The 26,169-nt window shown below is 30.0% G+C and overlaps 12 protein-coding genes across 12 annotated transcripts; 6 read left to right on the top strand and 6 right to left on the bottom strand.

Annotated features, from left to right (window-relative positions):
* The first annotated feature begins 344 nt into the window (after positions 1-344).
* Positions 345-814, top strand: BX663DRAFT_519467 (uncharacterized protein). The gene is made up of 2 exons (XM_051529001.1): positions 345-654; positions 720-814. Exons 1-2 carry the CDS (start codon positions 396-398, stop codon positions 731-733), a joined length of 273 nt encoding a protein of 90 aa, XP_051380039.1. The 5' UTR covers positions 345-395; the 3' UTR covers positions 734-814.
* A 599-nt stretch (positions 815-1,413) lies between these two features.
* On the top strand, positions 1,414-3,498 carry BX663DRAFT_173867 (uncharacterized protein). Its single transcript, XM_051521665.1, has 3 exons — positions 1,414-2,870; positions 2,929-3,072; positions 3,239-3,498. Exons 1-3 carry the CDS (start codon positions 1,486-1,488, stop codon positions 3,279-3,281), a joined length of 1,572 nt encoding a protein of 523 aa, XP_051380040.1. The 5' UTR covers positions 1,414-1,485; the 3' UTR covers positions 3,282-3,498.
* BX663DRAFT_440149 (Ion transport protein-domain-containing protein) lies at positions 3,214-9,788 on the top strand (the record flags this gene model as incomplete). Its single annotated transcript, XM_051523380.1, has 18 exons — positions 3,214-3,522; positions 3,684-3,837; positions 3,908-4,252; positions 4,333-4,638; positions 4,741-4,988; positions 5,065-5,271; positions 5,364-5,845; positions 5,954-6,968; positions 7,030-7,223; positions 7,404-7,441; positions 7,664-7,721; positions 7,791-7,977; positions 8,058-8,213; positions 8,286-8,362; positions 8,451-8,784; positions 8,864-8,958; positions 9,023-9,297; positions 9,379-9,788. 18 exons carry the CDS (start codon positions 3,214-3,216, stop codon positions 9,786-9,788), a joined length of 4,890 nt encoding a protein of 1,629 aa, XP_051380041.1.
* Positions 9,789-9,902: 114 nt separating this feature from the next.
* Positions 9,903-11,754, bottom strand: BX663DRAFT_173795 (tubulin beta-3 chain). The gene is made up of 4 exons (XM_051521664.1): positions 11,616-11,754; positions 11,524-11,540; positions 11,309-11,448; positions 9,903-11,187 (listed from the first exon to the last, which is right to left on the bottom strand). Exons 1-4 carry the CDS (start codon positions 11,641-11,643, stop codon positions 10,017-10,019), a joined length of 1,356 nt encoding a protein of 451 aa, XP_051380042.1. The 5' UTR covers positions 11,644-11,754; the 3' UTR covers positions 9,903-10,016.
* A 40-nt stretch (positions 11,755-11,794) lies between these two features.
* BX663DRAFT_519477 (uncharacterized protein) lies at positions 11,795-13,650 on the bottom strand. Its single transcript, XM_051529002.1, has 6 exons — positions 13,159-13,650; positions 13,054-13,094; positions 12,645-12,811; positions 12,287-12,541; positions 12,094-12,223; positions 11,795-12,033 (listed from the first exon to the last, which is right to left on the bottom strand). The coding sequence occupies exons 1-6, from the start codon at positions 13,623-13,625 to the stop codon at positions 11,921-11,923; spliced, it is 1,173 nt and encodes a 390-aa protein (XP_051380043.1). The 5' UTR covers positions 13,626-13,650; the 3' UTR covers positions 11,795-11,920.
* A 261-nt stretch (positions 13,651-13,911) lies between these two features.
* On the top strand, positions 13,912-14,175 carry BX663DRAFT_554499 (uncharacterized protein; the record flags this gene model as incomplete). Its single annotated transcript, XM_051531534.1, has 2 exons — positions 13,912-14,106; positions 14,161-14,175. 2 exons carry the CDS (start codon positions 13,912-13,914, stop codon positions 14,173-14,175), a joined length of 210 nt encoding a protein of 69 aa, XP_051380044.1.
* Positions 14,176-15,474: 1,299 nt separating this feature from the next.
* On the top strand, positions 15,475-16,857 carry BX663DRAFT_519483 (uncharacterized protein). The gene is made up of 5 exons (XM_051529003.1): positions 15,475-15,784; positions 15,833-15,998; positions 16,075-16,248; positions 16,320-16,600; positions 16,654-16,857. Exons 1-4 carry the CDS (start codon positions 15,599-15,601, stop codon positions 16,418-16,420), a joined length of 627 nt encoding a protein of 208 aa, XP_051380045.1. The 5' UTR covers positions 15,475-15,598; the 3' UTR covers positions 16,421-16,600; positions 16,654-16,857.
* A 34-nt stretch (positions 16,858-16,891) lies between these two features.
* BX663DRAFT_440285 (cytochrome c) lies at positions 16,892-17,368 on the bottom strand (the record flags this gene model as incomplete). The annotated part of the gene is made up of 3 exons (XM_051523389.1): positions 16,892-17,023; positions 17,079-17,210; positions 17,282-17,368. 3 exons carry the CDS (start codon positions 17,366-17,368, stop codon positions 16,892-16,894), a joined length of 351 nt encoding a protein of 116 aa, XP_051380046.1.
* Positions 17,369-17,533: 165 nt separating this feature from the next.
* Positions 17,534-19,938, bottom strand: BX663DRAFT_554502 (beta-lactamase/transpeptidase-like protein; the record flags this gene model as incomplete). Its single annotated transcript, XM_051531535.1, has 5 exons — positions 17,534-17,935; positions 18,029-18,559; positions 18,639-18,758; positions 18,831-19,141; positions 19,818-19,938. The coding sequence occupies 5 exons, from the start codon at positions 19,936-19,938 to the stop codon at positions 17,534-17,536; spliced, it is 1,485 nt and encodes a 494-aa protein (XP_051380047.1).
* A 1,004-nt stretch (positions 19,939-20,942) lies between these two features.
* On the top strand, positions 20,943-22,371 carry BX663DRAFT_563509 (uncharacterized protein; the record flags this gene model as incomplete). The annotated part of the gene is made up of 9 exons (XM_051532011.1): positions 20,943-21,019; positions 21,095-21,103; positions 21,177-21,239; positions 21,332-21,393; positions 21,567-21,779; positions 21,867-21,908; positions 21,985-22,074; positions 22,144-22,202; positions 22,283-22,371. Exons 1-9 carry the CDS (start codon positions 21,002-21,004, stop codon positions 22,369-22,371), a joined length of 645 nt encoding a protein of 214 aa, XP_051380048.1. The 5' UTR covers positions 20,943-21,001.
* Positions 22,372-22,449: 78 nt separating this feature from the next.
* BX663DRAFT_488795 (pantothenate kinase) lies at positions 22,450-24,213 on the bottom strand (the record flags this gene model as incomplete). Its single annotated transcript, XM_051524841.1, has 9 exons — positions 22,450-22,596; positions 22,672-22,864; positions 22,930-23,134; positions 23,188-23,248; positions 23,307-23,358; positions 23,423-23,448; positions 23,521-23,630; positions 23,713-23,989; positions 24,085-24,213. The coding sequence occupies 9 exons, from the start codon at positions 24,211-24,213 to the stop codon at positions 22,450-22,452; spliced, it is 1,200 nt and encodes a 399-aa protein (XP_051380049.1).
* A 430-nt stretch (positions 24,214-24,643) lies between these two features.
* BX663DRAFT_554505 (small subunit of serine palmitoyltransferase-like protein) lies at positions 24,644-24,911 on the bottom strand (the record flags this gene model as incomplete). Its single annotated transcript, XM_051531536.1, has 2 exons — positions 24,644-24,729; positions 24,809-24,911. 2 exons carry the CDS (start codon positions 24,909-24,911, stop codon positions 24,644-24,646), a joined length of 189 nt encoding a protein of 62 aa, XP_051380050.1.
* Positions 24,912-26,169: the final 1,258 nt, after the last annotated feature.

Raw genomic sequence — 26,169 nt, forward strand, 5'->3', positions numbered from 1 at the left:
TACCTTTGAATATGACAGCATTTTTATTCAATATTCCATTTCTAAAGGCTATAACTGGAATTTTCATTATATCTTGATATATATATATAAATGTATATATAGTTGGTACTCAATACATAATACCTCTTTGCCCGCTACACAATGTGTACATTATCGTTTACAAAGAACTTGCGTTTATTTTACATTCTTTCTTTTATAACTTGTAAGGCTTCATAGGGGTTCTTATTCTTTACATCATTTTTCTTATTCTTCTTTCTTTTCTATTCTTTTTTGTATTTTTTCCCTCTGTTGTACTTATTAGAAAATTCACCATTTCTTGCATAACATGTTATATATTTTGGTAGTAAAAAGAAAAAAAAAAAAAAACTGAAACAGTTAACCCCTATATTTAATACATGAAACAAATTCTATATGATGATTCTAAGAATGTAAAAGAGATGAAAATAGCTCTAAGATTTATGGTCAACTTGAATGGTAAGGACAAGGATACTGTTTGTATGGAAATAGCGAATGCTACACTTTCCATTATGAAAATACATAAAGATAATGATAGGCTTCTTATAGAATCAAAGGATGTACTAGACAGCCTAATCTACAATACTCTGAACATTCAAAGTATAAATGATATCAGTGGAATTGCTTTGCATGTTGTGGGCACGTATACTATATATCTTTCAAAAAAAAAAGATATTTATCTAATTGATTAACGATATATATAGTGTTGGATCAGTAAAGAAAATCAATACAGAAGAAGACTATGTGAAAAATTGTTATATATGTGTATACATATTTTTATTTTAGAATTAAATCTGACAATTTCAAAATTATCAGTTCCTTTTATAGTTTTTTCTAACAAGTATCCTTTATCTATATCGTGATCCTATATTAAAAATATTTGATCCAAAGGATATTACATTAATCAATCTAAATTAAACAACTAAGGCACCACCTTGATTCAGTTTAAAATTTGATTTTAGCGTATAAATGCTGCTTAGTACAGTTTGTTTCTTCCTTGTATTCATTTTATGCTAAGGTATAAAAAAAAACATAGCTGATTTTCGAAAGAAAGAAACTGTCAATTGAGATACGAAAAGTTGTACTTTGGACTTGAACTTGTAGGCAAAAATGAAAAGTGGGTGCGCAAAATTAAGAAATAATAATATGCAAAATTAAAATTATCAACATGTGAAAACAAAAAAAAATTAAATGTTCAAAAATGGAAATATTGGAGTACAAGAACATAAAATCTCATACGCAAATTAGTCGGAAAAAAAAAGTTAATATGAATAATTTGAAACCTTTTTCCCATTGTAGGACATAAAAAAAGTCATTGCCTGCCAGATTTTAGTTCTTATAAATATGGATAAGATAATTGGTCTACGAAAAAAAGTCTTCCATCTTTTTTATCTTTCTTCTTCTTTTTTTTTTTTTAATTCTTAAAAAAGGAAATAATAAAGAAAAGATAATAAAGTTAAATACAAAAGTATGGTCAAGTCCGACACTTTGTCTGATCAAAAAGACATTGGAAGGAAAACACCATCTACATTAACGCCACAAAATGAAGCCTCATTGACAGCCATTCCACAAATTATTTTAACTAAACCTACTACATCAGAATATGAATTATCAATTATAAATAATGACAACAATAATTGTTCTAATTCTCTTTCACCCCCTAAAATTAGTCCTCCCTCACAACTACCATCATTACCATCTCCTCAGCCTTTACCTCTTACAAAAGATTTATTACGACGAAAAAATAAACTAGATCGGTTTCTATTTCAGAAAGAAAAGTATCATTATTCTGCTAAAGGATTTTCAACTAGTACCGCCATTGATGAAAGAGTCACTGCAGGATTGGGTATATCTACGCCAAATAATAATCGTTATAGAGAAAGCAATATATCATCTTTAGGCTTGCGATCACGTCGATTCAGCTCGTCTCGTTTATCTTCCTCAAATCAAAGTGAACCAGAGAAGTCAATATTAGCCTTTAGCCCCTCCTCTAATCAACATAGCGAATGGAGTTATGATTTAGATGGATATAAATCAACCACTTCTTGTTCATCAAAGGGACATCATAGACATAGTCACCCATATTCGAGAACTTCTTTTAGTGGATCATCTATTCAACATAACATCTCTATAAAACCATATCATGCTACAACTACAGCTGCTATAACTGCTCAACATCGATATATGGATACACATACTGACAATCATTATTATCGTCATCAGCAGCATTTAAAATATTCAAGTCAAGAAATACATAAAAATCAAAATGAATCTTATTTTTTAGATCTAATATACCAAGCCGTTATACGTGTTGTCAATTCAAGAGCACCTGAATCAAAAGAGATAGCTGATAAAGAACTATTTAATTTCAATTCTATATCATCATCACTATACAATAATAATAATATAAATAATCAAGTAATAACTGTAGAAGATCATACCCAAATTCAGCCTTTATCTACTAATATAAACGAATCTAATGAAAAACATACTGTAGAACTATCTCCACCTAATAATGGGAACAGATTATCTTTTTTATCTTCTACAACAAATACAAGCTTAGATTTTGATTATGCATTATCTCCAGCAACAACAACAACAACAACAACAACAGCAGCAGCAGCAGCAGTAGCAGTAGCAGCAACAGCAACAGCAACAGCAACAGCAGCAGTAACAGCAGAAGCAGCAACTAATTCTCCCAATAATAATATTTCAGAGAAGGAGATATTACATAATGAAGTTCAAAAAACTGTATTAAAAGAAAATAAAAATAGCCCATTGCAAGGTTATTCACTTTTCATCTTTGGCCCCAATAATCCAATTCGTATTATGCTTTGGAGATTCGTTCGACAAAGGTTTTATATTATATCATATTATATTGAATTTATATTCATTTTTATTTGTATTTATTAGAAATGTCGAAGTTTTCATTTGTTTCTTAATGATTTTACATTGGTTTTTACTTGCATGTGTACCTATTACGTCAAATGAACAAAAATCTGTATTTGGAGGACAATGGACTCATTATCCAATATTATGCATACAATGCTTTTATAGGTAAATTTTACTATTTATAGTTATTTATCTTTACCCTCACTCATATAAAATTGATAAAGTATTGAAACTTTATGCAAAATAATTGCTTATGGTTTAATTATACCGCCTCATACCTCAATGTCACGAAAGAAATATAATTTTATGAATCTATTTTTACTATCAAAAGGGAAAAGAAATTCAATTGTTTCTTTAAAGGAGGAAAAAAGTAACAATAGGATAATAGAGGATGATAAAGTTTCAAATATTGACGAAGACAAGAAAATAGTGGATGTTAAACGAAATCATTGTGCTTACTTGAATAGTTTTGGAAACTGTTTCGATACGATTTCTATTATCTCTTACTGGATAGACTTTACTTTAATGATATACCGATACCCATATTTATCTTTATTTAAATCATTAGGTGCTATTAGGCCAATTCGACTATTATCTATTTTGCCGGGTACAGCTGTAAAGTGAATTAATTTATAAATGTATATATTGCGTGTATATATGTATATACGTGTATACATATATACATACATTTATATATATATACATACATATACATATATATATATATATGAAACATTACGTTATATTTGCTTATTTATTTGTTTATTTGTATTAAGGTTATCCTTAAATCACTGGAAACAAGTTGGGATATTCTATTAGCTGTTTCAGGCCTTATTTTATTCTTCTTGATTATTTTTGCCCTGTTTGGTCTTATTTCGTATCAAGGCGTTCTCTCACGTAGATGCTATTTTACTGACTCGGAGAATAATCGTAAGTTTCCATTTTAACACATGTATTATTTGTATACATATGAAACTAATGTGTTTGACATTATATTTAGTTCAATTAGTGGAACCTGCTTTATATTGTTCAGGTTACATGAATGGTACAACTATTGTAGGCCCCTTTAATACAGAAACAAATAGCACAACTTATCCAGGTTATCAAGGCTATCTATGTGCTGCTGGCCAAATTTGTATAGAAACACCATCAAATAACCCTAACTATGGATTTGTAAATTATGATACCATTTTTAATTCCTTTTTAAATGTTTATACTTTTGTTTCTCTGGAATTATGGACAACGTTGATGTATCAAACACAAGATGGTGATTCTAATGTAGCTGCTTTATATTACTGTCTGGGTGTATACATTATTGCATTTGTTTTAACATTTTTACTGTTTGGTAAAAATTATGTAATGAATTTTTATATGTTTAGTTTTATGAAGAAAAAAAGACAATTTCTAACCTTGTTTAATATTTAGCTGTTATTACATCTGCATTTGCACGAGTTCGCGAAGAAAGTGCAGTCAGTGCTTTTACTGCAAAAAAGAAGGGATACCCCATTTTACGTGATGCTGAAGGATTAGATAATGAAAATATATGGATGTTTGATAATCCTCCTGATGATCTTGGTAAGGGTGTTACTCGAGTCAAATTAAGATGGTGGATTGTTCAACTTGTGAGAAGTAAATTATTTTTCTATTTTGGTGGATTTTTGGTCTTCTTTAATTTCATTTTTATGTGTCTAAGATCATTTTATGCTTCTGAAAAGACACTTTCACTTATTGGTATAGTATAAACATATGAATTTGTTTATATATATATGTAGGTATGTATGTATATTTTTTAATTATTATTATTTTTTCTTTTTTTTTTTTTTTTTGAATTAGATAATGCGGAAACTGCTTTTACGTTTATTTTTGCTTTCGAAATTATACTTCGTATAGTGGGAGCGACAAGTTGGATAAGTTTTTGGTCAACAAAAACAAATTTATTTGATTTATTTCTAGTTATAAGTACATGTGTTATTCAATTACCAATGATTCAAGACTCCTGGGAATATAAATATTTAACAGTATTTCAAATTCTTCGACTCTATCGTTTATTTATTTGTATTCCTCGAGTTCGAAGGCTCTTGGTAAGAAGCAAATATATACATACATACATATATACATACTTGAGGAACATTTAATGATAATTTATTTGTTTTAAAGTTTTTAGCTTTAGGTACAGGTGAAAGCGTTATTTATGTTATGATATTTTTAATATTAGCAACTGCACTTTGTTCGACTGTCTTTATGCAAATGTTTGGTGGTGATTATGGAGAAATTGTGACAAATACTGATCCTGCAAATAAATTTGATACATTCTGGGAATCTTTTGTCTCACTTATTGTGGTTTATACTAGCGAAACATGGACTGTAATGCTATATAAAGATAATAATTATTACTATCTGTAGTGTGCTAACTATTTTTATTTATCTCTCTCTCCTATTTGTATATACATATATAGACTTTACTGTATAATGCAATGGAAAGTCAATCAGGTCAAGGTTCAATTTATGCAGCAATTGCTGTATCTATCTACTTTGCCTTTGGTCGATATATCATGTCTGGCCTTTATATTGCAGTTGTACTAGAAAATTTTGAGCTGAGTGATGATTATATTCGACACTATCAAATTAAAGATTTTATTCATCGACATCGTTTTAAAGACAAGCACCGAACAGAGACAATTCTTTTGAAATTATTTAAACCGTTTTATTATCTCAATGATAGGAAAAATATTCAAGTCTCTAAACTACCTGCCAACTTGACTGCACCATTAACGAAAAATGACTTGGTCGAATTAATGAGTGACTTGCCGAAAAATCAAGAACCAGAAGAATTAAAGCAACCATCTTGGATTGAAAGAAAGTTGGCTCTATTCTTTTTGAATATTCGTCAACAAATACCGTTTCTTCGAAAAAAAACAAGTATTAAATCTGCACCTATGTAAGATTAACTATTATATTATATAATTCGTTTTCCCCTCCCCCCCCTTTTTTTTTCTTTATTTATTTATTTATTTATTTATGTAATATATGTATATGGACGGTGTAGCAATCCTTTTATACAAGATACTGAAGATACGTATGAAGATTATGATATAATTGTTGCTGAAGAAAATCGGGAAGCAATGAGAAAAATAATGCCTGTTGTGAATTCTTTACTTATTTTTTCTAATCGAAGTAAAATTCGATACTATTGTAAGAAATTAGTTGGATCAAGTGATAATGGGCAAACAGAAAAACAAAATATTTTCAATTGGATTGTGATGGCATGTGTACTTGTTAGTATTATTATGGTAATTCTTGATGAGCCTTCTACAAGATTAATGCGAAAAGATACGGCCAAACAAAGCACATTTAATGCGATTGAAATCACGCTTAGTATTGTCTTTATTGTAGAAGTCAGTATTCGTATTATAGCCGATGGACTTTTATTAACGCCTCATGCATACCTTCGAAACCATTGGAATCAACTCGATTTATGTGTCATTTTATTAAATATTATCACCATCTTCATGGGCACAGAGGAAGCACCACGAGGACTTAGTACATTTCGTAGTCTACGTATCTTACGTCTCATTCGATACTTTGATGGTGTTCGTGATATCTTTGTTTCTCTCTTTTATGCTTTCCCTCTCATGTTCGATGCTCTGGTATTTACCTTTTTGGTATTGATTCCGTTTGCAGTCTATGGTGTTAATCTCTTTGGAGGACTTATGTGGATGTGTAATGATACAGATGTTTCCACCAAAGGCGAATGTGTAGGTGAATTTAACATAAATATCAGTAGCGATGATAATAGTGTTGTAAATATATTGGCACCACGCATATGGCAAAACCCTCAAAATGGATTTATTACCTTTGATAATTTTCCTCTTGCACTTCAGCATCTCTTCTCTCTTACATCTACTGAAGGTTGGGTTGATTCTATGTTTAGTTCCATGAGCGTTCCAAAGGTGCCTGATTTACAACCCACCTTTAACTGGGATTCATCAAAAGTCTATAATGGTATTTTTTATATTATTTTCATGATTATCTCTCAGGGCACAATTCAATTATTTGTGGGTGTAAGTAAAAGAAAAAGGAGAAGAAGAAAAAAAAAAAGGATATTTATAATATTATTCATAGGTTATTATTGAAAAGTTCAAAGAAAGAAATGGTATTACAACCCTTACAACTGCTCAACGACAATATTCTGATCTTCAACGATTACTTGCCTCTGTAAAACCTACAATCAAAGTATTTCGGCCAAAGTCAAAGATTAGAAGGCTTTGTTATGACATGGTGATTAAAAAACATGGGAAACTAAATCGACTAATGATGTTTTTTATTTTCTTGAATATTGCTACTATCGCTAGTGAGTTTCAAAATGAACCACATTGGCTTGGAGAACTTCAAGGTAAATTATGAATTTATACAATTTTATTTTAGCGTATTTTAATTTTTTTTTTTTTTTTTTCAAGAATTTTCATATTTGGGTTTTACTATTATTTATGTGGTAGAGTGTGCTATAAAGTTATTAGGACTTGGATGGAAAAAGGTAATTATTGAGGGAAATAAATAAATAAATAATAAAAAAAAAAAAAAAAAAAAAAAAAAAAGGATGACTATTTCTTTAACAATACAATATTATAGTGGATACGTAGCAAATGGAACTGGTTTGATTGCTTAATCGCACTTAGTGCACTAATCCTTTTAATTATTCGTTTTGCATTTCCTGATTTATGGACGGTTCGAGCCGAAAGATACTGTTTAGTATTAGCCGCTTTTCGTTTAGGTGAAGGTATTGATGCTCTTCAAACCCTTTATCATGCAATTGCGTAAGTAAATTAAATTTATTATAAGTTAAATATACTAACGATTTTTTTTTTTCAAAAAAAAAAAAAAAGGAAATCAATCCCATCTATTATTCAAGTATCTGCTGTTTTTATGGTTACTATGTGTTTGTTTGCCATGTTGTTTATGGAGTTTTTTGGTTTGACAAAATACGGTATTTATGGTACTGCACATTCTAATTTCAGAGACTATGGGAATGCATTATTATTACTTGTTCGAGCAACTACTGGTGAAGCTTGGGTAAGTTTTATTTCTTTTCTTTGTAAACGAAAAAAAAAAAGTTTAAGAAGGACAAACTAATACTCTTTAAACTGATATAGAATGCTATTATTATTGATTATGCTGTACAATATCCAAATTGTAACTATTCAAATAATTATCTTCAAAATGACTGTGGATCTCCATTTTGGGCATATTTTCTGTTTGATTTATTTTATGTTGTTTGTACACACATCTTTTTGAATTTGTTTACTGCTGTAAGTATCGAAAAAAAAAAAAAAAAAAAAAAACAATGTTAATTCTAGGAATATACTCATCTTTATCTTTAGGTTATTATCAGTAACTTTGAATACACATACGAGACTAGAACACGTTTTACAAAAATTACAAAGGCTGATTTACGAATGTAATTTTTTTTTTTTCTTTAAAAAAAATTATATATATAAATATATATCATCTATAAACACAAGTGTTATTAAACATGGTCTATATAGGTTTAAACAAGCGTGGGCAGAAATTGACCCGGATGGAACAGGCTATATACAGAAAGAAGATATATCAAAACTATTACGAAAATTGACAGGACGATTTAGATTTAGAATATACGATGATATTCACTCGATTGATAATATTATAAAAGCTAGTAAAATAAGTGCGGATAAACTTTATTCATACTCTGCTCATGCTAGTCCTAAATCACCTGAAACAACCAGTAATTATACTGGTAAACAACAAGATATAAATTTGAAGGAAATAAACAAATGTTTAAATAAGATGGATAAAGAAGAAGTGAGGAAAAGAAGAATGGAATACAATCTGTATTACAAGGTTAGCTTTAGATAATGAATATGCGTTTCTTTTATTATATCATTTATTTATTTATTTATTTTTTTTTTAAAAAAAATAGGAAATTTTGAGATCAGAAACACCAAAAGGCATACCGTTTGCTAGCGTGCTTACCATTATGTCTTATAGATTTATTGATATCACTACATCTTTGACGTAAGAGATGACAAAAATAAACGAGGGATATTTCAAGACAAAAAGTTTTAATTCATTTATATAGTCTAGATCCATTAATAGCTCGATTAGAAAAAATCGATCAATTAACTCAAGAATATCATTTAGAAAAAGCGGCTGGTTTCTTTTTTTCACAAATTCAAAAAAGAAGATTTATTCATGAATTATGGAAAAAGCGTGATGAAGATGAAGTGAAGAAGTTAGGTGTAGCAAACCCTAATCCTCTTGATTTCAAATCTATTGAACAGGACAATTATATTCAGCATGTGCCTGAAAATCCAGATAATTATATATGTAGTGTTAAAAAGATGTCGCCTCCAGGTGAGTGAAAAGGGGGGGAAAAAAATAATAATAATGATAATAAACATAAAGAAGATTTTATTAACATTAGATAACAATTAGTGCCTCGTATTGTCATCAATAGTATGGATTATTCAACTGCTAGTACTACTGGTACAACAAGTTTACCTGTCTCACCTCAATCGGCTTTCTCTATGGAGAATCAGTATGATTCACCCGTTTCTAATGGAATTTATCCTCTCATGATAACTACTACTTTTGGAACAAACAGTAGCCCTTCTTCACCAAATACAGAATTCGATAGTATTTATCGTAGTCCTTTTAGTGGAGGATTATCGCCTTCTCCTGTTACTCATCATCCAAGTCCCTCTACTAGACTAAATTGGGCACTTATTGATGGTAACCTTGAAATGCCAATAGAGATTTCACAAGGTTTAATGGATTCAATGAACCACAGTATTTGGTCAGGTATATTAAAGGAAGAAGAAGAAGAGGAACAATCAAGTCTGTAAGCAGACAGAATATATATAAATAAATATATGTATATATATACCCTATTTACACGTCAATACTTTTTCTTTTCCTTTTTCTTTTCTTTGCAATATGTATTATTTGTAAATAAACCCCCTCCCCCCAATTATGTATGTATTTACTCTAATTATGCAAAAATAAACATTTTATTAATTTAACTTTTTTGTTGTTCTTGTTTTGTTTGTTATAATATTATGCATGCATGTTATCTATTCTTCCATAGGTTCTTCTTCTTCCATTTCTTCATCAGCATATTCTTCATCATATTCTTCATCAATAGTGGCATCTTGGTATTGTTGGTATTCAGAAACAAGGTCATTCATGTTGGATTCAGCTTCAGTAAATTCCATTTCATCCATGCCTTCACCTGTATACCAATGCAAGAAAGCCTTTCTTCTGAACATAGCCGTGAATTGTTCATTGACACGCTTGAATAAGTCTTGAATAGCTGTGCTATTACCGATAAAGGTACCAGACATCTTTAAGCCAACAGGAGGAATATCACAAAGAGAGGTCTTAACACTATTAGGAATCCATTCAACAAAGTAGGAGGAGTTCTTTTGTTGAACAGCCAACATTTGGTTTTCAACTTCCTTTGTCGACAGACGTCCACGGAAGATAGTAGCGGCTGTCAAGTAACGACCATGACGAGGATCAGATGCAGCCATCATGTTACGAGCGTCAAACATTTGAGCAGTCAATTCAGAGACACTCAAGTTACGATATTGTTGAGAGCCAGAGGCAGTAAGAGGAGCGACACCGACCATGAAGAAATGAAGACGAGGGAAGGGAACCATGTTAACACAAAGCTTACGCAAATCACTGTTTAATTGACCAGGGAAACGCAAACTAGTAGAGACACCAGACATGACAGCAGAGACCAATTGGTTCAAATCACCATAGTTAGGACTGGTCAATTTAAGTGTACGGAAACAAATATCATAGAGAGCTTCGTTATCGATACAGAAAGTCGCGTCACAGTTCTCGACAAGTTGATGAACAGATAAAACAGCATTATAGGGTTCGACAACGGTATCAGAGACTTTAGGGGATGGAACAACAGAGTAAGTACTCAAGATACGATCAGGGTATTCTTCACGAATCTTTGATAACAAAAGGGAACCAAGACCAGAACCAGTACCGCCACCAAGAGAATGGGCCAATTGGAAACCTTGGAGACAATCTGTATTTTCTGCCTCCTTACGAACAACGTCCATAATGGACTCGACTAATTCAGCACCTTCGGTGTAATACCCTTTAGCCCAAGAATTACCAGCACCAGATTGAGCATTTACAAAATTATCAGGTCTAAAGATCTTACCATAAGGGCTAGCACGAATGCTATCCATGGTAGCAGGTTCAAGATCAACTAAAACAGCTCTATGAAAAAAAAAAAAAAAAAAAAAAAAAAAAAAAGATTTATGTCAACGGCTTATTTCGTTTTTATATAAAAAAAAAAAAATAAAAAAAATAAAAATAAAAAATATTTTCTTTTGCCTACCTTGGGACGTATTTGCCTTCGGAACCTTCATTATAAAATACATTGATACGTTCTAATTGAAGGTCATTATCACCACAGTAATTACCATTGGTATTAATGCCATGTTCTTCTGAAATAGTTTCCCAAAATTTTTGACCAATCTATATACATATAAAAAATATATATACATATTTAGACAGATTACTTACACATGATGGTTACATCTAAGTACATACCTGATTACCACATTGACCTAGATTTATATAGTATTTAAAATAAGCATGTCAAATTTACCGAACTAAGAAAAAAGTTTTTTTTTTTTCCTTACCAGCTTGTAAGTGAATAATTTCTCTCATTATGTATGTATAATAAATATGTAGTTAAAAAAAAAATAGTCTATACAAAAAATAAAATATGTATATAAATGTTATATGTGTGTATTCAAACTTTACAAGAAAAAAAAAAAAAAAAAAAAAAAGGTGCTTAATTAAAAGAAAAGGAAAGAAACCTCGTACTCCTGTTTCCTAAATTTTTTTATTAATTTTTATTCGCTCAATTAAATGGAACGCGATCAATTAGAATGGCTGAACCGCGGGTTAAAGTCACGATATACATACAATTCATACTCCGACACTAATAAGGTCGGTAGTGTTGTGGATTTCTTGATTGAGGAGAAGGATATGAGGCACCACCGTTATAACGCTCCTTTGGATTCCTTTTATTATCAGTAGTAGCACGTGTATTATCTGGAAATAATAGAAGGATTTTTTTTAATATTTAAAGTTGACTGTTTAAATTTCACTAACCTTGTCGACGATAGTTGGATGGAGATGGCATGTTATTATAATAAGTCATATTTGGTACAAAGACGGAAGGCCTGAAGTTTGTTGTTATTCTATTCTGTTTCCCTTTTGGCGTGGCTCTCCTGATGTCAATCTATATGTTGGATGAATATTAGACACACTTGTTATAAAATAGGGCATTTATTATGAATTTTACCGTCTTATCTTTAATTGATAAATTTGGATTCTTTAAGACTTCATCAACGTCTTCACTGCTTTGAAATGTGACGAATCCAAACCCACGTGGTCTGCCTGTATCACGTTCCATGATTAAAGTGGCATTAAGCACTGTACCAAATTGTGCAAAAAAATTACGGAATTCTTCTTCAGTTACTTCAGGTGAGATGCCTCCTACAAAAATCTTTTCTGTTTTTTCTTGTTCTTCTCGAGAAATAGCTTTTTTTGGATCAATCTAGATAATAGTTAATAACTTGGTATGTGTAGTCTATTTATGCATACATATGTGTATATGTATGAATATGTATATATGTATATATATATATATATGTATATACCTTCTTGCCATCTAAGTAATGTTGATCTTGATTCATAATGTTTTCAACTGCAGATTTGTCACTCATTGTTAAAAAGGCATAACCTTTCGAGCGTTGAGTCATTGGATCACGCATGATTGTACATTTAACTACTTCACCAAATTGAGAAAAGTATTGACGCAAACTTTCTAGAGTATATTATCATTATTATTATTTTTTTTATTATTATAACAATAGTAGCAATATCAACAATAAATATACAATATAATAATAGTCATATTTCTGCTAATTTACTATTACTAGTGTATAGCAGTTGTAATCTGTATATATGTATGTATGTATATATGTATATATATGTGTGTATGTATGTGTGTGTGTATGTATGTATGTATGTGTGTGTGTATGTATGTATGTATGTGTATATTCTTACCATCAGTGGTATCCCAGCTAAGTCCTCCAACAAATATTTTTCTATTATATATTTATATGCAATTTCAATATATGAAAGGTAATCTATTCCAAAGTGTATACGTACCCTTCATCTGATTCGTCATCAGCCATTTTTTCATTGTTGTTCATATTTCCAGTTGGTTGAGACATATAGGGTCTTGTATTGTTTTGAAACATTTGATATGGACTAAATGCCATTTGTTGTTGTAAGTTTCTTTGATACATTGCCATATATTGCTGATACAAAAATGGATTGTACACCCAATTAGCTCCACCTGTTTGATAATATTGTTGTTGTCTTTGATATGATTTCTTTTGTTGTTGTTGTTGTTGTGACTGATTGAATTCATCTAATTTATCATTTGAATGTTGTTGTTGTTGTGTAGACTCGAACTGTTGTTCATTCAATCCAAACGATTCACTTTCATTGACGCTTCCATCTTTATCTTCTACAACTGGATCATCACCATATAAGTCCTCATCATTATATGCATTCTCTTCTCCTCCCCTATTATATATATTATATAAATCATCTTCAAAGTTATGCGACATTTTCAATTTGTTTGAAAGAAAAGGTGGATTGAAAAATAGTAAGAATCATTAAAGGAGCCATGTGATTGGGGCAGTATAATGTGACTGTTAAATAGAGCCTGATTACTGTTTTTTTTTGAATATGAGTTTGCGTTGAGATAAAAATTAAAGAATATTTGCGTCAAGGTAAAAATAGTTCTGCGTTGCTTAGTAATAAATTTTGCGCCAAGAGATTAGAGCAAAAAATAAATATAAATAATCTAAAATATCGTAAAGGATTTGACTCCTTTTTTCTTTTATTTAGTTTATGCAAAACGTTATTGTTGATAGAGAAATTATTTTAGATAACGATATGGATACTTCATCTGACTATTATATGGAAGATGACGAGCAGGAGGAAATGGAAAATGAGCATTTCAATTTGAGTGAAGAATGGATGGAGAAAATAAGGCGATTTGGGGACGACTTTCTATCATGTGTACGTAAATATATGGAAGTGGATGTAATAGAGGAAGAGAATGAAGTTTTTTTTTTGGAGATGCTTTTCTTTTCGCAGAGTAAATGTCGTTGAAAAAAAAAAAAATTCCCTCTCCTTTTTTCCATTTCCTTTGTTGCGCCGAGGTCTATCACATAGTGCGTAGTACGTTAGCGTTACGCCCGTGAGTAGCCAGTTAGCGTAGCCTGAGCCTAGTAATGTGGTCTTGAAGCTACTTTGCAAAAGGGACATCGGCATTGGGGTCGGGAGACATGTTCGAACGCTCCTTTTGCACAGCTTAAATGGCTCACCACAGTCCTTTTTTGTCAATAACGTAAAAGTGGGTGTCGATAACAGCATCTTTTTTGGTGTCGTTACTTTTTTTTGGGATCAGATGAACTTCTACCTTCTTGTGGTTGGTCCTGTTAATCATTATAAGTATATACTTATTTTGAGAACTAAAAAAAGCTTCAATCTTTTTACATCTATATTAATTAATCAATAAATGAAAATGTTTTGTAGAATTAGTACCTTGGAGTTTTAGTTTCTTGTAAATGTTTTTTTTTTTCAATGCTTGCAATAATAACAGGTTTTTATAGAGATTCTATAGGGCTCTCTGACTTGAAGCAAATGCAGTATTTATGATAGTACTTGCGAATATAGTGCTGGTCCATCATGTCTTGAGTTTTGAGGTAGAATTTACGATGATAATCCTAAAGCTCAGGTTCTAGATGCAGTTGCTTTACTTATTAAGAAATTTGAAGAGTTTACATTAAAAGAAGCCTGTGTTAAAAACTTCCTGTAAGATGAATGTAACCTTTATTTAAAAACCCATCGCCCAGCAGCAAGAAACGATTCAACTAAAATCGCAAATCGTATAGCGTGAATAATTCTTTATACTTACCGCCTTATTTCTATCTTCCCATTCCCCTTCCTTAATAGAATCATACTCACAAGATATCCTTATGGAAGAGTTCCATTTAAAATAATATTATATGTATATATTACATGTTTCTTCGTTTATTATTGCTGATAATTATTCAGCTTGTTTGGTAATTTATTGCCTTTGTTACTAAATTACTAGATAAATAAAAAAAAAAAGTTTCTTATTACCTTGCATGAAAGAAACTACTCTCATTATTAAAAAGAGGAACTTACTTTTACAAGAATAACAATCGCTGATAATCAATTAAACATGCAATATCTTGGGTTTTTTTTTTTTAGGTCTTCAATTATTTGAAAGGACATAGTCAATTAATCGTAACGCCGCATTCATTCAAATTGATCGTCCAATCATGTTATATTAAAAAAAATGTCAGTATAACAACATATTTTATCTTTTTTATTTGTATTTTTTTTTTTTATTCATTTTTTATATACATATATAATAATAATGGACAGCATAACAGCCACTAAACCAAAAAAGCCCCTTCTCCAACCCTACGTTCCAATTCATAGACGAAATCAACAACAACAACAACAACAAGTTATCAATAATGTCCGACCAAGTGTCTCAACGATGAGTTCTTCGTCGGGAGGAGAGGAAGGAATAAAACGACGTGGAAGAGGGCAATTTAGAGCCCCATCCTTTAATGATCTTCGTCAATGTAATAACAACATTCAAGTAGAATGCTCTAATGACAATAGTAATTTAAATAATGAAAAGATGATTAAAACTGACATTGACGATTCGAGGAAAGAAAAAGTAAGAAATACAGAGAAAAGTAGAAATACCAATTAAAATTTTATTTAGGAACACATGGAAAAGTTAATTTCAAAAGTAGAGAAGCTTTCTATAGAAAGCTCAGACGAAGAAAAAGAAGATTGGGAAGAAGAATGGGAACTCTCGTCGATAGCAATAGAAAAGAAAACAGAAACGACATCACCTTCACAGGAATCAAAGAAAGTGGATACTTTGCGTAAATAAAAACAATTCATATTAGAGAGAGAAAGAGAGAAAAAAAAACGACATCAAAGTTAATCTAATTTCAATAGTAAATGATGATCAAACAATGACAACAGTATTAGATTGTTATGATTTTCCAAGTTCATTTAAAACATATCATTTGCAAGATATATTTAAAGAGTTTGAAACAATGAAAGGTGGATATAGCATAAAATGGATAGATGATACCCGAGCTTTAATTATATTTGAGCATCCTGAGACAGGTAAGACCCGGGAAAAAGAAAGAAAAAGAACGAAAGAAATGCATTACTTATAAATGAATATATGATAATAGCCAAAAAAGCATATATTAGTCTGTTAAATAGTCAACTATTAAAAATTCGACCCTATAAAGGACAAATACAAAAAACACGTAAAGAAAAGAAAAAAGGATGAAATAGAGATATATATGATGATAATTATTAAAATTATTTGTAGCTTCTGGTCCTATACCTCGTCGTCCGGTTACAACAGATATGGTAGCAAAAAGGTTAGTGCATAATGCATTAGGAGTTCGAACAGTAAAGACGGCAGAACAAAGACAGGCAGAAAGAGAATTATTACGAGCAGCAAGAGGTATTTAAAGGCATGCAATGAAAATGTATAGTTACTAATTATTTCATGTCTAGAACAACGAGCCGCACAAAAGGCAAATAATGCACTTCGAGAAAAGCAAATATCTGATGCATTTAATGAATAATTATATATATACGAATATATACACATAAATATATATATACATATATGTGTATATAAGAGACGCTTGGTATAGAACAGTCTCAATAAATATGTAATATTTCTTTTTTTTTCTTTTTTTTTTTTTTTTGTTATTTATTTAGTGACATCCTATGTTAAGGCAGTTGAGCTTTAGGTATATGCAGACACAAAAATAATGACTACCTTTAAATATTCTATAACATCAGCTCGATCCTTTGGACTTTTAAAGCCAGCAAACGCCATTTTTGTTCCAGGAATATATTTTTTTGGTTTCTCAAGAAACTATTTGCATATATTATGATTAGTCATTATTATGGATTTATTACTACTGCCGTACATCATGTAAAGCCTGTTCATCCCAAATATGATTCTTTTCAATAATAGCATTCGAATATTGATAACCTATCACTTGTCCTGATTTCCTACCAAAAATGCCATGAAGATTAGGTCCTACCTTATTAGGTCCTCCCTATATAAAAATAGATGTATATGAATAAGAATTCTCTAATTTTGATTGATGAAAATAAAGTTATATTTTACTTCTTCAGTGGTGTGACAGAGGCCACAGCGTACTTTAAAAAGCTTGGCTCCTCTTATTTTATCACCTTCCTCTGGTTTATTAGACATCATTTATCGATCTTTATATTAATAATCCAGAAAAAAAAAAAGAAAAACAAAAAATTTATTAACAGATTCTACTTTTTTTTTTTTTTCTTATCCTGCCAGAACCTGAAACCAAGATAAGAAAACACAGACACAGCTTCCTTATTAGAATAAATAGGCAATATTTTTTTATTTTTTGCTCATCTTTTTCACTTGTTCAAATACACCTTTGACAAGTGGGATCGTTCTTTTTGGATCAGGGATACCAATTCCAACATATCCATTCATTACATAAGCTAATCCAATTTTGTATTTTCTGTTATACAGAAAGAGGGAACCCCCTGCGCCTGAACCTCCTTCAAAATCACCATCTGGGTCTTCAATACCAAAAAATCGGTCATGAGGATATATCAAAAATCCACCTTTTTGATTATTTAAAGGGAAGAATGGGAGAATTAGATCAGGTTCATCTCTCCAACTTTCATTAAAATAAGTTGCCTCCTCATAAGTGGACTCGTGTTGAAAAAGGTCGGGCTCTCCAGGCACAATGGCTTGTCCTTTGTTAGCCATCATGGCTGCTAATTTGGCCAACTATTTTGGAAGGAGAAAAAAAAATGAGGGTGTGTGTGAGTTAAAGATCTATTACTTTTTATGAGAGTTTATATGTATATGTATATATCTTACTGAATCCGCATTTGTATGTGCAGAATAAGAGGGACCTTCAATGGCTCTATGTTTTGGATCTTTATTATTCATCACGCCCTTCATTTGATCTATATTGGGATGAATGATTGTCCTTGTAAATAAACTATTTTTATCAAACATGCTGCGAATAAAGGTCTTGTCTTGACGTGGATCAAGATAGGTTTTAATCAAAGAATACAATTTTTGTAGCTCTGATTCATCATAAAAGGTTGCAATACGTGGGATTAATTGATCAGCGTTAGGCATGGCATCTGGCTTTAAATAGAACTCGATATCCTTATATTGTTTATTGAGGACATTTTGAATATATTCATCAATGGTACAATTAGCAACACGCTTAAGTATTTCATTTTGATACCATCCTTGTGTGATTGCATGGTAACTATGATAACGTCTTCCATTAAAGTTATGCGGTTGACTTGCAAGAATATTGGAAAAGACAACTGGATCAGTCACGTTTTCATAGGAGAGAGGCTTATCTAAAGCACCTATTCCCGATGTATGACGCATCTATAAAACTTGATCAGTCATATATACTGGATTTTAATATATATATATAAATACACATGTGTACATGTATTCACTTTACCAAATCCATTAAGGTTACATTTTCCTTATTTCCTTGTGCAAACTCTGGCCAATAAGTAGAAATTCGTTCATCATAGGATAAAAGGCCCTGATCCACCATCTGAGCAATTACAATAGCGCTCTATATGATTGAATGATAAATACACATATATGTATATTTTCTAGAAAGTAAAAACAATATACACATATATACCAATGCTTTTGTGCTGGAAAAGACCATTTGGAGTGTTTCATTCGTGTATTCGATATTCTTTTCAAGATCTTGCCATCCTCCCTGAAGACTAATCACTTTTTGTCCATCTACGTAAACAGTAAAGCCAGCACCTACTTCATACCCCTTGAGAATACTGTTGACAAATATATCGCGAATAAATTGAAATTCAGGGTCTACAATAGTGCCATGAATAGGTACATCTTTTGTTGAACGTAAACAAGGGCCAACTAAATCATAAGTAAGAGCACAAAGTGAATGTTTAAAGCACTCTTTATTTAAGAGTTGATAAGCTATATAAGAGATAAGGACAAAAAAAATGCTAATCGAATGACTTGGCATAGTTTTATTTTGAAAATATCAAAAGAATAAAGGGGGGGAGAAATAAGAATTTGGATTTTTATATTTGACTAGGTTGTCCTACTAGCAACAGTATTAACAATAAATATAGTGTTTTCGGAAAAGTTTGTCGGGTAATAGTGATTAGGGTCAGCTTATCCAATAAACTATGTCAGTTTTGTGAAAGAATTAAAGTCAGTTTTACAAAAGATATATTGTCGTTATTCCTTTTAAACCAAAACCGCTTTTAAATTACCAGAACTTTTTAAATATGAAGCTCAAAATGATTACTTTTTAATAAAGTGATATTAAAAACTTTCGAATTAAAACAGTTTATTGGTACATTTTTTTTAAAAAAAAAAAAAAGGTTAGTTACACTATCCTTTCATCTTTGAAAACTATTCATAATATGCTTTATCCACGCATTTAGATCCTTAAAGCTGATTTTCTTTGTGGTTTCCGTTACTTTGCTAGAAACAGTCTCGGTAGGTGCCAAGTAACTACGTCGATATATACCCTTTATCTTGGACTAGCATTCCTTAATTGGATTAAGCATTTGGGAGTAAGGTGGGAGATAGATACAGCAATAGCTTCAACTCTAAATGTATTGTTTAAATTCTTTAAAGTGACTAACTAAGGCATTATTCGTGACTAAATTGAATCCTTTCATGCCATTTCTAGCAAGGATATCCAAGATTCCAGAAACAAAGATTTCATAAATGTTTACTGTTGATACTTCTTTGTCTACCATTATTAAACTTCTTTTCACGACCTGTCTCGTTGGTTTTTCTTTTAATTTGGGTGAAGAGCCTTGCAGACATACTGACTACTCCACGTAAACAGATTGCTCTAAAAAAAAAAGGTCATAGTTCCACCCTTTTCAGTGTGGATAAGTGCGTTGGCATTTTGGTCTACTTTGGACCAGGCCTACGCTTCTAATTGTGTGAAAATTAAAGTTTGCTTCATCAGTACAAAAAAAAAAAAAAAAAAAAAAAAAAAAAAAAAAAAACTCTTCCTCTTTTTCCATCCATTCTTTTACAAAAGCCTCCCTGGCATATAAAATTTCTTTCCACTTTTCGAACTGGATTATCTTCATCATGGTAAAAACCCGCATGAAATTCTCTAGTTTCTTTGATACTGATTTAGTTAACTGGTTATACAGCAATTCACTCTAGTATTTTCAGATACTCATCTTTGTTTCTCTTTATTTTTCTCCTTTTTTGATCTGACCCCAAGCAATACGATATCATTTTATTATGCTTTAAAACCTAATGCTTATAAATGTGTATTTCAATAAATGTGACTAAAAGCCGGTAAAATACTATAATCGGTTACAGCATATAAAACCTTACACAAATATACATGACTAAGCCTCATTTATTCTAATTATAATTATAAAAATATGATTATGAAAAAGAATCCCTTTTTTTTGTTAGTTTGCTTCTGCCAAATTTTATATTAGTAGGAGTGAAGGACACGAAAACTTTAATGAGCGAACTAGGAAAAAAAAAAAAAAAAAAAAAAAAAAACTCATAGTATTTACATTTGTATCCAAAACAGTGATGTTGTCATGTCAAATTACCACTGTTACCTTATATTGAAAAATAAAATAAAAAAGAAATGCTTATTTGAATAATTATGAATTTCGATTGGCAAATTGGTTATATCAATGCATAAATACTAGTGACGCAAAACAAACTTTATTGAGAATACATCAAACAGATACATTTTTTTTCACTTTCTTTCCTTCTTTCCTTCTTTCCTTCTTTCCTTCTTTCTTTTTTTTTTTCTACTATTTCTTTTGGACAAAAATAATGTCTTATCATATCGAAGTAAAGTATACAAGTTTAACTATTTTGAATACATATAAACTAATCTTTAAACGTTATTTGTGAAAACTTTACTAGTACGCAAAGGTAACAAAATAACCTTTTTTTTTTTTGCTACTTACGCGATATCATTTCTCTAAATAATAATAATTATAAAAAGAGTGATAGAAGTTCATGCGCTGGACCAAAAGATATTTGTCCAGCCAAGGATAAAACCATTGATGTTAGTTTTATATACAAATACATAAATATATGAATATACATATTTTATTTGGATATATTTATTTATTTATTTATTTAATTCTTCACATTTAGAAAGGAGAACTGCGTTTTGGTGTAGAAGTTCCTCACCTTCATGGTGTTACTTGGAGGCACTGGTAAATGAATATATAAATACAAATATAAACATACACACACACGCACACACACACACACATACATACATATATATATATATATATATATATATATATGTGTGTGTGTATGTACGTATAGTTCAACCTATTTATCAATAAGTTATTTTTTCTTTTTTTTTAAAAAAAAAATGAAGGACATGTATCACTGAGACAGTAGTTAGTAATATGAAAAAGGCTGTTTCATCTCCTGAAGAAATTAAAGGATTCGATGAAATTAGAGAAGAGGATCAAGAACGTATACGTCGTACTTGGGAAGAAGGTCATGTTCCTGATAATGAACAACCTGAGTCTTATTCTGAAAAAAGTAAAGATAAGGAGGAAAAGACTGATGAAAAGGATGAAGATAAGTAAGTTGCAATAATAAATTGGAAATTAAAACACACACGCACACACACACACAACTTGATATGTAATATTTATATTTTACCATACAGACTTTCTTCAAAGAATGAAAAAAGAAAATCTATAGATGAGGGGTATGATTTTTTTTTTTTTTTTTGCATAAATTATTCATCTTTGGCACCTTCTAATCTGATACGTGTAAATATATAGTAAGCAAAATGAAGAGAATAAGAAAGCAAAGACAATCAAACAGGCCCCAAAAGTATCAAGAAATACACCTAGAAAGAGAGTAACTAAGCAGTAAAGTTTATGTATATTCTTTCTTTTCGTATAATAGGTGAATATTATTACTAAAACTATTTATTATAGACCTACCGAGCCTACAAGAAGATCACCCAGAAATATATCTAGAACTCCACAAGAAAAAAGTAAGTTATAAACATATATATATACATAGATTACAGTGAAAGCGTAATCAAATACATTATACATAGTGATTCTACTTCAGATAAACAGGAGAGTAATAATGTCGATTCAAAGAAGAGAAAAGCTGGTAAATTAGGAACTGAAGCCAAGAAAGCTAAAAGCAATAAATAAAGCACAGTATATTTTATATGTGTATACACTTGTATGACAAAAATAAAGTTCTTTGTATAAATGTGTTATATATTTATTTTATTTTTCTGAAGAACGCAGCTCAACGTTTGTTTCTTCTAAAACACCATACACATTCTTTGGATCAGGATTGACTTCTGGTATAAAATTATTCTCTGAAAATGAAAATGAATGTCTTGCTCTACGAATAACTGAATGTTTTAAAAACTATATAAATATGTATATAAATATAAGGTTATTTTGAATGCTAATAGAATCAAGCTTTTTTTTTATATGCTTTACCGCTCCTGTAGCGCCTAAATGCCCTTCATGTCTAAGGAATAAAGCTTTCATATCACCATTTGACCAAAAATTAATAGCGTAGGAAAGTGTATTCATCGTTATTGGATGTCCACGAATAAAGCAACCACCAAAATAAATACGTTTTAAATTATGTTGTTTTGCATTTAAATAAGCAATTTGACCGATATTGTTACTTCAATGAAAGCGAGAAATTTAGCTTAATTTTCCTGAAATACATTTAATTTTTCACTGATTTACCTCACCATGAATAGTAAACTTTTTGCTATATCACTTGCTCTAAAATTATCTTGAGATTGTCGTACACCCTTCTTGAACACTTTTCCAAAACTAGAAGCTATTTTGGTAGCCTTTAATCCTAATTTAGTATAGTCTGTACCATAAATATCTCCAACTAATAAATCTATATTTCTATTATCTCCATCTTTTGATATTTCAAGCATTTCTAAAGAAGAATTAAGTCGTTGTCTTTATTATGTATATACAAACTAACTTTACCATCAAAAGAAGTTGCATTTGTTAATAATGACATTAATCCCCATAAAGTTCCTCCACCAAGCTATATGTGTAATAAATAAATAAATAAGAGTATAAATAGAATTTTACTCTGAACTTACCGAAGTACCACTAATTCGAGAAAATTCATCTGGACCTGTCACTTTTAGAATACTATATTATACGCATATATTATATAAGAAATAGCCTATAACATAAAGACTCTTCCTCTCTTTACCTTACACCAGATCCAATGTTTACCAGCTATAATAATAAACTAACTTAGATTTATATTTTTTTTAAATAAAATAAAATAAAATAAAAGGATTTCAATACCATATACGGATAAATATCTCTTGTCTTTTCTTCAAATTGCATTGGATCTTGCTCTTGCTCATTATAAGTAAATACTTCAAAAGGTATTTCAGTAATGAAGAAATTTAACCCTATATGCATATATAAAAGTAAAAAAAAAACATAATATTAATTATACTTGCATAGTCAATATCTTTTCAAGATAATAAATACCGGTAATGAGGCAGTCCATTTCATCTTCTTTTTGAATAATAACACCTGGCAACTTATTCTTTAGTTTATCAAAAAATAGATAAGCACCGCCACCTGTCGCCTTTAGTACTAATGGAGTATTTTTAGGTGCTAACAATCGTGCATCATCCATCAAATCTGCCAAAAAATCGATACATTCATCAATCTTCTCTGTTTCTATTTTTTTAAAATGAAGTCTACCGCCTGCACGATCAGCTGATGAAGTGAAATAAACTATTTTAGCCAGTGAACCACCAATCTATAACATAACATGCATATATATATATATTTGTATATGCATGTAAATAAAAAGTTGAGATCATGTCAGAATGCGTGTGTGTGATGAATATTTACATCAACAGCAATGTGAGCAACATGTTCGTTTTGGTTTGGTAAAACAATATCGCGAGTTTCATTAGAAGCAAGCAATGCTTCTGATACGGATGCTCCATCGACATTCATTACGGAAGTATTATCCGTCATTATAGATGACAATGAAAAAAAAAGGGAAATATGTATATGTATATAAAAAAAAAAGAAAGACTTTATAAATCCAAAAAAAAAAAAAAAAAAAAAAAAAAAAAAAAAAGAAAAAGAAATAGAGAGGAGTTTTTAATAATAGAGTATCAGGTAGAATTACCTGTTTTTTTTTTTTTTGAACTTAGCCATTTTAAAAATGAATAAATTTACAGAAGCAAAAATATAAAATATAAATAAGGTCATATTTATTAAGTTGTAATATTATTACCAATTATAATATTTCGTTTACAAATAAGAAACAAAAGTATCATTAGTATTAAAGTATAAATATAAATGTATAAATGAAAGGACTAATACAAAACAAAAACAAAAAAGACAAGTATGTATAAAATTCGAGCTAAAAGATTAAGATGCTTTTTTTTTTTTTTTGCTATTAATTGTGAATGAACTTGAAGAGGACAGGTGTATATTGATACATTGTAACAAAGGAAAGTAAAATAATGCTCAAAAGAATGGTGTCTAAAAAGTTATATAAAAATTGTTTTGATTAGAATTTGGATTCCCAAGTTTTTTTTTTTCCAAAAGTTTATATACTTACTAAATAAAGCCTTTTCCCAAGGTTCTAACATGTAAAGAGCAGTTTGAAGTTCATATTGGTAGAGTAAAGTTGATAAGTAGCTTGATGTACGTTTTGATTCCATTTTTTTGTTCTTTTGTTTTTTCAATTAAAATAAAATAAAATAAAGTAAAATAAAATAAAAAAAAAAATAAAACAAAATAAATCAAAATAAATAAATAAATAAAATTAATTGATTCAAATAATTGGTTACATGTGATTAAATAATAAAAATTCTATTACATAATTAATTTTTTTTTTTTTTTTGGTTTTTATGAGCAAATAATATACTAGGATTACCAAGATCAGCTCAACAAAATAAGAGTAGAAACTCTTGTAAGAGATACAAGGTAGATTATGCATCACATTTTTAGTCGTTGTTTTATCAACATTAGTGCTTCATACCTTTCTATTTCAAACAAAGGAAACTACAATCAGATCTAAACTCTTTACTTTGTAGAGCTAGAGCTATTCATTAACAAATAATATCATTTAAGCTTTAAAATTAAAATATATAATGGACTTTCTTCATTATTACAATTTATTTATTAGATGAAAGTGCTGATGAGATGGATTTTGAAATTACAGTCATTAAATGCAGCATTGTGGATCTCGTTGAAATGATTCAAAATGAAACAATGATGACAGTAGCTGTAAATACCTTTACTGAGAAAATGGAAGCCGCTACTATATACATGATTAATGAGTATATATAGAAAAATATATATATACATATATACATATTGGTAAGATTAAATAAAGCGATTTATAAGTTTGAATTAAAAAAAGGATTTACTATGGATTATTATATAACTTATTTGAAAGAAACTATGGATATTATATGCATAATTCGTATTTTATTATGGATAATGTATTTACTCCTAAATGAGTTGATATTACAAAACTAGTTTAAAAGAGAGGACATAAATATGAATCTACTATTTTATTGTTATAAATACAATTCCATAGAATAACTAAAGGGTCAGTTGCTGAAAGTAAGCTTAAAATATATGAGTTTCTTGAGGAAGAAACGTTACAAATTCCTATAGTAGTAGGAGCATGTAATCAAATCTCACAAAGCCATCTTTATGAATCTTTATGGATCTATTAAGAGCTTTATATCAAATTTACAAAGCTTAAATAAAAAAAAAAGAATTGTTTAGTTTTGTTTTTCTAGCTATTAATAAACATTATATAACTATACTAGGTATACATTAGGACTCAGTGATAAATGAATAAAAATTGAGCGTATATTTCAAAATATTGCTACGAGAAAACTTTTTCAAATGGGACACCATCGTTAGTATATCCCTCAGATTTTATGTAGACAGCACAGTAATAGA

The sequence above is a fragment of the Cokeromyces recurvatus genome (genome assembly GCF_025118155.1).
Source record: "Cokeromyces recurvatus strain NRRL 2243 chromosome Unknown BX663scaffold_26, whole genome shotgun sequence".
In the NCBI taxonomy this organism is placed as follows: domain Eukaryota; kingdom Fungi; phylum Mucoromycota; class Mucoromycetes; order Mucorales; family Mucoraceae; genus Cokeromyces; species Cokeromyces recurvatus.

Excerpts from the sequence above, each read along its gene's own strand:
- BX663DRAFT_173867 (XM_051521665.1), top strand. The coding sequence starts at position 1,486 with ATGGTCAAGTCCGACACTTTGTCTGATCAAAAAGACATTGGAAGGAAA. Across the intron at positions 2,871-2,928 it reads TGGAGATTCGTTCGACAAAG|AAATGTCGAAGTTTTCATTT; the intron begins GTTTTATATTAT and ends TGTATTTATTAG. Across the intron at positions 3,073-3,238 it reads TGCATACAATGCTTTTATAG|GGAAAAGAAATTCAATTGTT; the intron begins GTAAATTTTACT and ends TACTATCAAAAG.
- BX663DRAFT_519477 (XM_051529002.1), bottom strand. The coding sequence starts at position 13,625 with ATGTCGCATAACTTTGAAGATGATTTATATAATATATATAATAGGGGA. Across the intron at positions 13,095-13,158 it reads GATGACGAATCAGATGAAGG|AAAAATATTTGTTGGAGGAC; the intron begins GTACGTATACAC and ends AATATATAATAG. Across the intron at positions 12,034-12,093 it reads ATCCAACTATCGTCGACAAG|ATAATACACGTGCTACTACT; the intron begins GTTAGTGAAATT and ends TATTATTTCCAG.
- BX663DRAFT_519483 (XM_051529003.1), top strand. The coding sequence starts at position 15,599 with ATGAGTTCTTCGTCGGGAGGAGAGGAAGGAATAAAACGACGTGGAAGA. Across the intron at positions 15,785-15,832 it reads ACGATTCGAGGAAAGAAAAA|GAACACATGGAAAAGTTAAT; the intron begins GTAAGAAATACA and ends AATTTTATTTAG. Across the intron at positions 16,249-16,319 it reads ATTTGAGCATCCTGAGACAG|CCAAAAAAGCATATATTAGT; the intron begins GTAAGACCCGGG and ends ATATGATAATAG.
- BX663DRAFT_173795 (XM_051521664.1), bottom strand. The coding sequence starts at position 11,643 with ATGAGAGAAATTATTCACTTACAAGCTG. Across the intron at positions 11,188-11,308 it reads GAAGGCAAATACGTCCCAAG|AGCTGTTTTAGTTGATCTTG; the intron begins GTAGGCAAAAGA and ends TTTTTTTCATAG.
- BX663DRAFT_519467 (XM_051529001.1), top strand. The coding sequence starts at position 396 with ATGAAACAAATTCTATATGATGATTCTAAGAATGTAAAAGAGATGAAA.